Source organism: Oncorhynchus tshawytscha, linkage group LG04, assembly GCF_018296145.1.
Source record: "Oncorhynchus tshawytscha isolate Ot180627B linkage group LG04, Otsh_v2.0, whole genome shotgun sequence".
Taxonomy (NCBI): Eukaryota; Metazoa; Chordata; class Actinopteri; order Salmoniformes; family Salmonidae; genus Oncorhynchus; species Oncorhynchus tshawytscha.
This window is the reverse complement of record NC_056432.1, coordinates 46985955-46999780: the sequence shown is the minus strand read 5'-3', so window position 1 is coordinate 46999780 and position 13826 is coordinate 46985955. Positions and strand designations below refer to the sequence as shown.

General features: G+C 42.0%; 1 protein-coding gene across 1 annotated transcript in view; it reads right to left on the bottom strand.

The window, feature by feature from the left end:
• rasgrf2b (Ras protein-specific guanine nucleotide-releasing factor 2b) overlaps nucleotides 1-13826 on the bottom strand; it is a 173587-nt gene that overhangs the window by 116586 nt on the left and 43175 nt on the right. The window contains 2 exon segments of the mRNA XM_042320823.1: nucleotides 5708-5855; nucleotides 6309-6415. Of these exon segments, the coding sequence (XP_042176757.1) occupies nucleotides 5708-5855; nucleotides 6309-6415 (255 nt within the window).

The window sequence follows — 13826 nt, the reverse complement described above, 5'->3', positions numbered from 1 at the left end:
TTGATGTTGGAAAATTGCTAAAAAAATAAAAGCATTAGTGAGGTCGATTTGTGCACAGGAGCATTGTCATGCTGAAACAGGAAAGGGCCTTCCCCAAACGTTTGCCACAAAGTTGGAAGCACAGAATCGTAAAAAATATCATTGTATGCTTTAGCATTAAGATTTCCCTTCACTGGAACTAAGGGGCCTAGCCCGAACCATGAAAAACAGCCCTAGACCATTATTCTTCCTCTACAAAACTTTACAGTTGGCACTATGCATTTTTTAGCAGGTAGCGTTTTCCTGGCATCAGCCAAACCCAGATTTGTCCATCGGACTGCCAGATAGTGAAGCTTGATTCACTGTGAATGGTGATCTTAGGCTTGTGTGCAGCTGCTTGGCCATGTAAATCAATTTCATGAAGCTCCCGATGAACAGTTCTTGTGCTGACGTTGCTTCCAGAAGCAGTTTGGAACTTTGTAGTGAGTGTTGCAACCGAGGACCTACAATTGCTACACGCTACGCCCTTCAGCATTCAGCAGTCCCGTTCTGTGAGCTTGTATGGCCTACCACTTTGCGGCTGAACCGTTGTTGCTCCTAGATGTTTCCACTTCACAATAAGAGCACTTACAGTTGGCAGCTCTAGCAGGGCAGAAATGTAACTAATTGGCTTGTAGGAAATCATCCTATAACAGTGCCACGTTGAAAGTCACTGAGCTCTTAAGTAAGAGCCCTAATCTCACCAGGGCTCCCCCTCTCCTCCCTGTTTTTGATAGGGTTAAAACATTAAGTTTAGGCATTCATTACAAATGGTTAAGGTAATTGTGTCTACTGCTGGGACTGAACACACACCCTTCGGATCTGGCATCATGGGATTACACCAATCCACCACCATTTAGCAAAACCCAAGCCCCTAGGTTTTGAAGACATTTCCCGACGTCCTCAGGACATGGACAGGCGTCCAATTTCGAAGTCAGTCTTGAGCAATCTGGCTGGCCTATAGTGCACTATATAGAACCTAGGGTGCCATTTGGGATTCAGTTAAAATAGTAATAGTAGGATAGAACCGCTACAGGAGAAGGGCTCATACACCAGTGATCATTAGCAGAGTCTTATACTGAGACTATTAATTGGCATATTGAAACATATCTGAATGTTTTCCCAATGTTTAAACAGCAAAGAAAACAACTGGAATCTGATCTTTTGAGTTTTGATTTATACCATATATGTACATGGTTCTCAATTCTGATACAATTCCGATTCTCCATTATGCAATCTTTTTTGTTGTTGCATTGTAACCTGCCGTTACCACAACAACCACCACAAAATTTAAAGGAACAGTGATAGGATGTCTGCATGCTATTTCAGAGGCTACATCAGTGTGAATGCACAAATATGATATGGGTTGCATGTAAAACTGAGCGTGGACAGTCAGACAAAAAGATTGGATATGAGCAAAAAATCTGAATTAGGCTCATAGGATGACTGTGTAAACACAGCATATAGTGTTTTGATTTGAAATGCTGGGGCTTGTGGTTGAGGAGAAGTCCAAATTTAAAGGCAGGAGATGGCAGAGGTGCGCTAATAATAGGAGGCCTGTACTATTCTACTCTAATCTACTGATGAGTGGTGAGCTTTCAGGCACTAGCGGCTGCAGGGGGATTAGCTAGTGGTCATTCTACCTACAAATTCAAGTGGCTATGCTACGGGATGGATGTGGATGGCTGTGAGGACGTCGTCGACGGCAAGGTGCGCACCTGAATTGCTACGGAACTGTCTTCTGACCAACTATTCCCCAACATCCCTGTGACCGTGATTCTGCCTCCCACCACTCGATGCAACCAAAAGCTGCTTCAGCTCCCATGCCGACTTCCTGACATTGCTTCAGTATCCTTAACCATTCTGGCTTCCTGATTTTGTTTAATTGTATGTTCTTTACTTTTGTGTGTATTGTATTCATATTTTGTATGTTCATGGATTTCAGTTTGTATTGCTTGCTTTAGTATATAAAAACTTGAGTGTAATAAATCTTGAACTTGAAATAGTGTAAATAGCTCTGATTATGGCTATAATAGTCACATTAAATGGCAATCCATCGATATACAATTCTCTGGAATGTGGCGCTATTTCAGGTGTGTGCAAAGTGTGTGTCAGGCTGTGGGCGTTTCCACGTTAGATAAGCATCAGATTTCCTCTTCACGGACAATCTCCTGCCACACACACACACACACACACACACACACACACACACACACACACACACACACACACACACACACACACACACACACACACACACACACACACGTAACTGTGGGTTATCTGCCTGTGACTGCCTAAGCAAATCATGGTTTAGCTCAGCGATACAGCAGCAGTATCCCACAGGACTCTCACAAAGCCTCTACACTACACACTCTACCTCACTCTACCTCACTGTGACTGGGGGAAATCATTTCATTAAATGTTTCATTTATTACATTTATTTGACAGGGACAATGCACATCAATTAGCATTTCTGTAAATGTGGCAGATTTTCCAGCTAGCTATTTTTCAATTGTTGTCCCTGGGCAGGTATATAAAAGCACTTATAATGGCATTATAAAAACGGTACATTTGTTTAAACATTGTGCATACATGTCTGATTGCCATTGGTTGAAAGTGTGGCTGAAGGACAAAGGGTTGATAGGTTGCACAGCTCCATAATATCAGTGGTCGATGTGTTCCAGACGTGAGGCTCTGCTTTTTCTTTACATGCTAACCTAACATGGTGTCACGGTCGTCAGAATAATTATCGGACCAAGCTGCAGCGTGATATGGTTTCCACATATTATTTATTAGAAACTCACAAAACAACAAAAGAAAGAAACAAACAACGAACCGTAACAAAGAGGTGTAACATACACTCAAAACAATATCCCATAAAACACAGGTGGAAAAAATGCTACTTAAATATGATCCCCAATTAGAGACAACGATAGCCAGCTGCCTCTAATTGGGAATCATACCAAACACCCACATAGAAAAACTAAACTAGAACCTTACATAGAAAATAATAACTAGAAAACCCCCCAGTCATGCCCTGAGCTACTATACCATAGAAAAACAAAGGCTCTCTATGGTCAGGGCGTGACACATGGCTGATAGAAATCAGTCAATCAGCATTAATATGCAACATAAAAACCATGCAGTCAGCCAAAGAAAGTTGGACCAGTCTCAAAAAGCATGGATTCGGCTTTGTAACTGTCTTTTAGCTGTTCACAAGCATGACATGAAGCATGTAAACATAGACATGCAATACCATGCTTAACAGAGGTCATGATTGGGTGTTCCTCTCGTGGACCTGTCCTGTGAGCTTTGTAACCAGCCAATGCTGTTTGAATGTTGCCTTCTATCAAAGTCAGTACATGTATTGTACATAGAGGCCGTGTTATAAGGAAAGCTATAAGCATTTGTAACAGCTGTGAATATTAAAACTAGAGGTCGACAGATTAACCGGAATGGCCGATTAATTAGGGCCGATTTCAAGTTTTCATAATCGGTAGTCGGCATTTTCCGACACCGATTACGGCCGATTACAATGCACTCCATGAGGAGACTGCGTGGCAAGCTGACTACCTGTTACGTGAGTGCAACAAGGAGCCAAGTTAAGTTGCTAGCTAGCGTTAACCTTATCTTATAAAAAACAATCAATCTTAACATAATCCCTAGTTAACTACACATGGTTGATGATATTACTAGTTTATCTAGCTTGTCCTGCGTTGCATATAATCGGTGCGGTGACTGTTAATTTATCATCGAATCACAGCCTACTTCGTCAAACAGGTGATGATTTAACAAGCGCATTCGCGAAAAAAGCACTGTCGTTGCACCAATGTCTACCAAACCATCAACATCAATGCCTTTCTTAAAATCAATACACAAGTATATATTTTAATCCTGCATATTTAGTTAATATTCCTGCTAACATGAATTTATTTTACCTCTGGAAAATGTGTCACTTCTCTTGCGTTCTGTGCAAGCAGAGTCAGGGTATATGCAGCAGTTTGTACTGCCTGACTCATTGCAAACTGTGTAAAGACCATTTCTGCCTAACAAAGACCGTAATTAATTTTCCAGAATTGTACATAATTATGACATAACATTGAAGGTTGTGCTATGTAACAGCAATATTAAGACTTAGGGATGCCACCCGTTAGATAGGTTACGGTTCCGTATTTCACTGAAAGAATAAACGTTTTGTTTTCGAAATGGTGGTTTCCGGATTTGACCATATTAATGACCCAAGGTTCGTATTTCTGTGTGTTATTATAAGTCTATGATTTGATATTTGATAGAGCAGTCTGACTGAGCGGTGGTAAGCAGCAGCAGGCTCGTAAGCATTCATTCTAAGAGCACTTTCCTGCATTTGCCAGCAGCTCGTCGCTGTGCTTCAAGCATTGCGCTGTTTATGACTTCAAGCCTATCAATTCCCGAGATTAGGCTGGCAATACTATAGTGCCTATAAGAACATCCAATAGTCAAAGGAAATACAAATGGTATAGAGAGAAATAGTCCTATAATTCCTATAATAACTACAACCTAAAACTTCTTACCTGGGAATATTGAAGACTCGTGTTAAAAGGAACCACCAGCTTTCATATGTTCTCATGTTCTGAGCAAGGAACTTAAAAATTATCTTTTTTACATGGCACATATTGCACTTTTACTTTCTTCTTCAACACTTTGATATTCCATTATTTTAACCAAATTATTTATTTGAGACTAAATTGATTTTATTGATGTATTATATTAAGTTAAAATAAAAGTGTTAATTCAGTATTGTTGTAATTGTCATTATTACAAATATCTATACAAAAATCATCCGATTAATCGGCGTCGGCTTTTTTTGGTCCTCCAATAATAGGTATCGGTATCGGCGTTGAAAAATCATAATCGGTCGACCTAATTTAAAACTTGCGTTAGGTTGGACCCTGTAGATTCATGATTACCAAACACTAAACTCAGTAAAACGCTCAGTGGGTACTCAACATCCAGTTTCTCAAATCAAATCACTGCACAATGTTGGACTCAGACACGCGCGCACACACACACGCACACTGTAGTTTTAATTTCCTTCTACCAACTGTCTGACATCGATCTCATCCATCCAGGTCTCACTGACTGTTTACTCCAGGAACAATTAAGACTGTTCATTTAATTATCACTAGCCAACACATTGTCACAGTGTGTGTGTGTGTGTGTGTGTGTGTGTGCTGCATTATTAACGCTGCATTTATCACCCCCAAATGAACCGCTAAGGACCTTTCCCTCAGCTTAGCGAGAAGTTAACTCTACACAAACGTGTATGTTCCTCTTTGCATCACTCATTGACTGGCGCTGGCTGGAGACTGATCACAGTGTGTATGTGTTTGCAACTTGTCAGAGCAGAAATGTCAATAAAGCGAATTCATATGCCGTCACCAAGGAGATGAGAGGCGGTGGTCTAAAATCAAGGCTGAGAGAGACAGCTCGACAATGACAGAGGGGGAGGAGAGAAAGATGAATAATGAAAGATGGAGAGAAAGAGAGATGGAGTTGGAGAAGAAAGAGGACAGAGCTAAAGATGAAGAGAGGGCAGAGAAGGAAAGATACATATACAAAACAATACAGAAAGAGAGAAGAGATAGAGACAGAGAAAGAGGAACAGACAGAGGTAGTGTGTTTTGAGTGCCAGTGTGCTTGCAAGCACCTCTCCTTTGAGCCTCTCTATCTCTGTATCCTGATCCTCCAATTGAGTACGTAGTTGGTTGGCTGCCACCTTCTCTGTCTCCACAATCTGGACCAGGTGGATGTACTTTTGCATCAAGACCTCACGCTCGATGATGATGTCAGAGTAGCTGAGGAGACAGACACACAGGGATGATGTCACCGAGGGACCCCAGAGGACAGAAATACTCAATCCCGAATAGACCCTGCCCCCAAACCACTATCTGACAGGACTGGAAAGGTATAATAAACAATATTTTTGTGGCTCTATACACAGTGGCAATGAGGGAGAGAGAAGAGAGAAGAGAGGGAGAGAAATGAGACAAACAGTGGAAGGAGGCCTGATAGAGAGAGGATGAGAGGGAGGAGTAAGAAAAAGGTTGAGTGGGAGAGAAGGCACCTGGGTTCGGAGAGATAAGCAGGGGGGTTAAGAATAAGAGATATAGAACAGGCAATTCCCATGGCTATGTACAGGTATACCCACTGGGCTCTGGCTTGGTTGTTATGCAGACACAGCAACACATAACCATCCCTTCCCCTTCTCTCAGGAGGGTCTCTGTCTCTCTCTCGAACACACACAGTACCTGGCCTGTTGGATGGCCTCCACCCATTCATCACATTCATTCTCCTCCTCAGTCCGTAGCTCCAGAGGCTTCTGTCCATCATGGCCAAACACGATCAGGAAGTAGTGCTGCAAGAAGAGAGAGAGTGAGTGAGAAAGAGTGGGAAAGAGAGAGGGGTACTGTAGGTGCCAACACACCTCAACATTCCTGAATAGGCTAAACATATAGAAGGAGAGGAAACAAGTCAATGACATACATATGCACGGACGCGCTGGCACAAGCACCCACACACACACACACACACACACACACACACACACACACACACACCAGACAGGCTTGGGCTCAGCAACAGTAGAGCCAGGGGTCAAAAGAGTAACCATCAGCTTTGGCCTCACACGTCAAATACACACACACTTGCGCACGCTCACGCATATGGTTTGTCTGTACACGAACACCCAGAAAGATTGTGTGTGTATGCAAGTGTGTCCTCCTGACACAAACAGGCTGTAACAGGAACAGGCATGAACAGAGCCAAAGGACATGGTGACATGGAGCCTGCATCCCAAACAGCACCCTATTCCCTTTATAGTGCACTATTTTTGACCAGTGCCCTATCCATGAAAAGAGTCTGCTGGCTGAGAAAACGAGATATTACACTTACGTAGCCTATGATCATCAATATCAGCCAGCCTGCTCTTTTCTTTCACACTTTCTCTCACTCCCACTTCCCTCTCCCTCCCATTATCCTTGCTGAATTTCCCTGCCTTCTTAGCCTGGACGCGAACCCTAAAATCAGTAAGAATTCCGGCTCTCAGAGACCTGTTCGTTTTTCTTTAAGCCCTCCTGTTCTCCACTCATTACCTGTATTAACTGCACCTGTTTGAACTTGTTACCTGTATAAAAGACACCTGTCCACACACTCAATCAAACAGACTCCAACCTCTCCACAATGGCCAAGACCAGAGAGCAGTGTAAGGCCATCAGGGATAAAATTGTAGACCTGCACAAGGCTGAGATGGGCTACAGGACAACAGGCAAGCAGCTTGGTGAGAAGGCAACAACTTTTGGAGCAATTATTAGAATGGAAGAAGTTCAAGACGGTCAATCACCCTCGGTCTGGGGCTCCATGCAAGATCTCACCTCGTGGGGCATCAATTATCATGTGGAAGGTGAGGGATCCACCCAGAACTACACGGCAGGACCTGGTCAATGACCTGAAGAGAGCTGGGACCACAGTCTCAAAGAAAACCATTAGTAACACACTACGCTGTCATGGATTAAAATCCTGCAGCGCACGCAAGGTCCCCCTGCTCAAAGCCAGCGCATGTCCAGGCCTGTTTGAAGTTTGCCAATGACCATCTGGATGATCCAGAGGAGGAATGGGAGAAGGTCATGTGGTCTGTTGAGACAAAAATAGAGCCTTTTGGTCTAAACTCCACTCGCCGTGTTTGGAGGAAGAAGAAGGATGAGTACAACCCCAAGAACACCATCCCAACCGTGAAGCATGGAGGTGGAAACATCATTCTTTGGGGATGCTTTTCTGCAAAGGGGACAGGACGACTGCACTGTATTGAGGGGAGGATGGATGGGGCCATGTATCGCGAGATCTTGGCCAACAACCTCCTTCCCTCAGTAAGAAGCATTGAAGATGGGTCGTGGCTGGGTCTTCCAGCATGACAACAACTCGAAACACACAGCCAGGGCAACTAAGGAGTGGCTCCGTAAGAAGCATCTCAAGGTCCTGGAGTGGCCTAGCCAGTCTCCAGACCTGAACCCAATAGAAAATCTTTGGAGGGAACTGAGTCCTACAGTCCGTATTGCCCAGCGACAGCCCCAAAACCTGAAGGATCTGGATAAGGTCTGTATGGAGGAGTGGGCCAAAATCCCTGCTGCAGCGTGTGCAAACCTGGTCATGAACTACAGGAAACGTAGGATCACTGTAATTGCAAACAAAGGTTACTGTACAGAACATTAAGTTCTGCTTTTCTGATGTATCAAATACTTATGTCATGCAATAAAATGCAAATTAATTACTTAAAAATTATACAATGTGATTTTCTGGATTTTTGTTTTAGATTCCATCCCTCAGAGCTGAAGTGTACCGATGATAAAAATGACAGACCTCTACATGCTTTGTAAGTAGGAAAACCTGCAAAATCGGCAGTGTATCAAATACTTGTTCTCCCCACTGTGTACATTGTCTACTGGTATCATTTTAAATTGAGAACATATAGCTCAACATGTAAACAATGTGTGAGTATAGCTATTCTCTGCTTCAGATGACAGATGCCCATAAGGCCAGTAATGCCATCATACTGTAGGCCTATACCATATGATAAGAGCTGATATACTGAGAGAGAGTGACATTAAAATTAAACAGATTGGAGATCTTACAACTAGACAAAAAGGAAATGTTCATTTGAGAATACAACACAGAGACATTAAAGACAGAACCCATTCCCCTCTTTATTGCAGGATTGTGATATGTGCTTAATCAACATTGACACTAGTTAATTTTGAATAATAGTTCAAACAATTTTTAAAACTTTAAAAACTTCACTTCAAAGAATCAACTTCATCACTTCAAAATGTAAAAAAATAAGCTAACTTGTATGTAAAGATTAGATATCTTAGTCTAAACCACAATACATGATTTAGTAGTACAAGTAAGCTATTATTACCAAAGCATCATTTCAGATGAACTGTATTTTATTTTTGTGTGCAACATTGGCTAACATAGGTAAGCCTACACATATAACTGTCACGATTGTCGTTAGAAGCATACTCGGACCAACGTGCAGCGTGATCTGGGTTCTACATCTTTATTTAGTGAAACGCACAAAAACAATAAAGCAAGAACGAAATGTGACAAAGTGGTGCACATGCACAAAACACAAAACAATATCCCACAAAACACAGGTGGAAAAAAGGCTACCTAAATATGATCGCCAATTAGAGACAACGATAACCAGCTGCCTCTAATTGGGAATCATACAAAATCACCAACATAGAAAAATAAAACTAGAACCCCACATAGAAATAATAAACTAGACTAACCCCCAGTCATGCCCTGACCTACTCTACCATAGAAAATAAGGGCTCTCTATGATCAGAACGTGTTAATAACCCATGGCATGGCATATAGAATATACCCTTAGTCTTTTGGGACATTCATTGGGAGACGGCTTTCTTCATCTGCAAACAGGCTTTCACAGCTTTTTATATCTGAGGAGAGAAAACATCACAAAGAAACAGGCTTCATTTTACTCAAATTAGACTGCACTGAATAAATATTTTGTGGCATTATATCTCTGTCCTCAAAGTTCCCCCTCTAGGGACTGGAACTGGAGAATCCTTTCATAATGTCCTCCCACAAAGTTACCTGCCCTATCCAGTAGCCTACACTTTCTCTTTACAGACAGCTGGAGCTGCAATTTTACCCTCTTCCATGGCTGTTATCTGAAAATGCATTTGGAGACTGTTTTTAATTTAGAAGGGTTACATTCAGATAGCTAGCTAATAGGAAGTTAGCTAGGTGATGACATTTAAACTGAATAAAAAGAAGAAACTATACTATGAAACAAAGATAAATGATATAAAGAATGATAGCAAAATGGATCCATAATAAATACAAATAGCAGATGATATTGCCACTCCTATTGCTTCAATCTAAGCCTACTAGAAAGTGCGTGCCATCAGGCTACCCAAGAATAGTAAAGCCCCCTTTATTAGCTAAAATTAATAAAATCAAATGTTATGTCACATGCGCGTAATACAACAGGTGTAGGCCATACAGTGAAATGCTTAACCAAGAACATTAATGTCAGTTTGTCTTCATTGTGTAAAATGTTATTAAATGTTATTAACTGCATTATTCCAAGCCCTAACCAACAATGCAGTTAAAAAAAAAAAAAAAAAAAAAAAAAATAAGAATAAGAAAAAAAGTAACAAATAATTGAAGAGCAGCAGTAAGATAACAATAGCGAGGCTTTACACAGGGGGTACAGGTACAGAGTCAATGTGCGTGGGCACCAGATAGTCAAGGTAATTGAGGTAACATGTACATGTAGGTAGAGTTATTAAAGTGACTATGCAATGATAATAACAGAGAGTAACAGCAATGTAAAATATGCACATAGTCTGGGTAGCAATTTGATTAGATGTTCAGGAGTCTTATGGCTTGGGGGTAGACAATCTAGATTTGGAGCTCCGGTACCACTTGTCATTCGGTAGCAGAAAGAACAGTCTATGACTAGGGTGGCTGGAATGTTTGACAATTTTTAGGGCATTCCTCTGACACTGCCTGGTACAGAGGTCCTGGATGGCAGGAAGCTTCGCCCCAGTGATGTACTGGGCCGTATGCACTACCCTCTGTAGTGCCTTGCGGTCGGAGGGAAGTGCGTACGGTCGGTGGCCGAGCAGTTGCCATACTAGGCAGTGATGCTCTCAATGGTGCATCTGTAGAACGTTTTGAGGATCTGAGGAACCATGACAAATCTTTTCAGTCTCCTGAGGGGGGATAGGTTTTGTCGTGCCCTCTTCACAACTGTCTTGGTGTACTTGTACCATGTTAGTTTGTTGGTGATTTGGACACCAAGGAACTTGAAGCTCTCAACCTGCACCACTGTAGCCCTGTCGAAGAAAATGGGGGCGTGCTCGGTCCTCCTTTTCCTGTAGTCCACAAGTCCACAATCATCTCCTTTGTCTTGATCACGTTGAGGGAGAGGTTGTTGTGCTGGCACCACACGGCCAGGTCTCTGACCTCCTCCCTATAAGCTGTCTTGTCGTTGTCGGTGATCAAGCCTACCACTGTTGTGTCATCGGCAAACTTAATGATGGTTTTGGAGTCATGCCTGGCTGTGCAGTCATGAGTGAACAGGGAATACAGGAGGGGACTGAGCACACACCCCTGAGGGGACACCGTGTTGAGGATCAGCATGGCGGATGTGTTGTTACCGACCCTTACCACCTGGTGGCGGCCCGTCAGGAAGTACAGGATCCAGTTGCAGAGGGAGGTGTTCAGTCCAAGGGTCCTTAGCTTAATGATGAGCTTTGAGGGCAGGGTGGTGTTGAACACTGAGCTGTAGTCAATGAATAGCATTCTCACATAGGTGTTCCTTTAGTCCAGGTGTGAAAGGGCAGTGTGGAATGCAATAGAGATTGCATCATCTGTGGATCTGTTAGGGCAGTATGCAAATTGGAGTGGGTCTGGGGTTTCTGGGATAAGGGTGTTGATGTTAGCCGTGACCAGCCTTTCAAAGCACTTCATGGCTACAGACGTGAGTGCTACGGGTCGGTAGTCATTTAGGCAGAGTGCCTTAGTGTTCTTGAGCACAGGGACTATGGTGGTCTATTTGAAACATGTTGGTATTACAGACTCAGACAGGGAGAGGTTGAAAATGTCAGTGAAGACACTTGCCAGTTGGTCAGAGCATGCTCGGAGTACACGTCCTGGTAATCCATCTGGCCCTGCGGCCTTGTGAATATTCACCTGTTTAAAGGTCTTACTCACATTGGCTGTGTAGAGCATGATCACACAGCTGTCCGGAACAGCTGATGCTCTCATGCATGTTTCAGTGTTACTTGCCTAGAAGCGAGCATAGAAGTAATTTAGCTCGTCTGGTAGTCGATTCAGCCTGTTACCAACCCATAGTGAACTTTTTGAGATTTTTTTTGTTGTTGTTGACCAGATACAATTCTATTTTACAGTAAACAAATTGACAACAGACTTTCAGCATGTTTATAGGGAAGCATATTCAACAAGCACAGCACTTACACAAATGACTGATGATTGGCTGAGAGAAATTGATGATAAACAGATTGTGGGGGGCTGTTTTGTTAGACTTCATTTAACAGTATCAATCATAGTCTGCTGCTGGAAAAACATATTGTATATGTAATGGCTTTACACCACCTACTATATTGTGGATACAAAGTTACCTGTCTAACAGAACACAGAGGGTGTACTTTAATGCAAGCCTCTCCAGGCAGAATCACAAATTCCCCGGGGCAGCTGTATAGGCCCCTTCATTTTTTCCATTTCTAACACCAAAATGCCACTGGCTTTATGTATGACTCAACACTATACAGATGACTCAACACTATACACATTAACTACTACAGCAACTGAAATGACTGAAACAATTAACGAAGAGCTGCAGTTAGTTTCAGAATGGGTGGCAAGGAATAAGTTCAAAAACTAAAAGCATTGTATTTGGGACAAATCATTCACTAAACCATAAACCTCAACTAAATCTTGTAATGGATAATGTGAAAATTGAGCAAGTTGTGATCACTAAACTGTTTGGAGTAACCCTGGATTGTAAACTGTCATCGTCAAAATATGTTAATACAACAGTAGCTAAGGTAGGGAGAACTCGGTCCATAATAAAGCACTGCTCTGTCTTCTTAACAACACTATCAACAAGGCAGGCCTGTTTTGCCGCACCTGGACTGCTGTTCAGTCGTGTGGTCAGGTGCCACAAAGAGGGACTTAGGAAAATGTCAATTCAATGTACACAGAGAGCTAACATTATGCACGTCAATCTCTCGTGGCTCAAAGTGGAGGTTAAACTGATTTCATAACTACTTGTTTTTGTAAGAAGTGTTGACAAGCTGAATGCACCCATGCACCTCAGACACCCATGCACCTAGGATACCCATGCACACCCCATAAGACATGCCGCCAGAGGTCTCTTTACAATCCCCAAGTTCAGAACAGACTACGGTACTACATAGAGCCATGACTACATGGAACTCTATTCCACATCAAGTAACTGACGCCAGCAGTAAAATTAGATTTTAAAAAACAGATCATCTGTGAATGTATTGTAATGTTTTTAAAATGGTATAAACTGCCTTAATTTAGCTGGACCCCAGTTAGAGTAGCTGCTGCCTTGGCAGGAACTAATCAGGATCCATAATAAATCCAAATCCAAATACACAAACACTAGCTAGCACACGTAATCTACACACACGTACATTGTAATATTGTTGTATGGTGGAATTATACATTTTGTATTGTAGATATGTTGTGGTGTAATAATGTTATATGATGTACTGTTTATCTTTAGTTTTTTGGGATGCAACGTGCCTTAATGTATTTGGACCCCAAGAAGAGTAGCTGCTACCTAATAAATACAAATACACAGTCACTTAGCTAAACAGTGTCTAAAGTTTAGCAGTTCAGTTGAGTTAGCCTCCTAGCTGTATTTAAAACATTTATTTATTTACATGAATAGGTTCTCCCACTGCCTCTGTTTTTTGGGTTGTTACAAATCAAAATAATGTCCAATCTTCATGATATGTTTGGTGGCAGTAAAGTACAGCCATGTGGACGAATGGAGACAAGGAAAAAAGTGTGTTTGTCACCAGAGCGGTTAAGAACATGTTGTGATGTTTGATTTTCCCAGCTTAAATCTACTTTCAATTTCAATAAATATAAAATTGCAGACTGTCGGCCACACTTGATAACTAGCATAGGCAACACATACCAGGACGGAAAACAGTGACACATAAATTATAACACAAAGCACC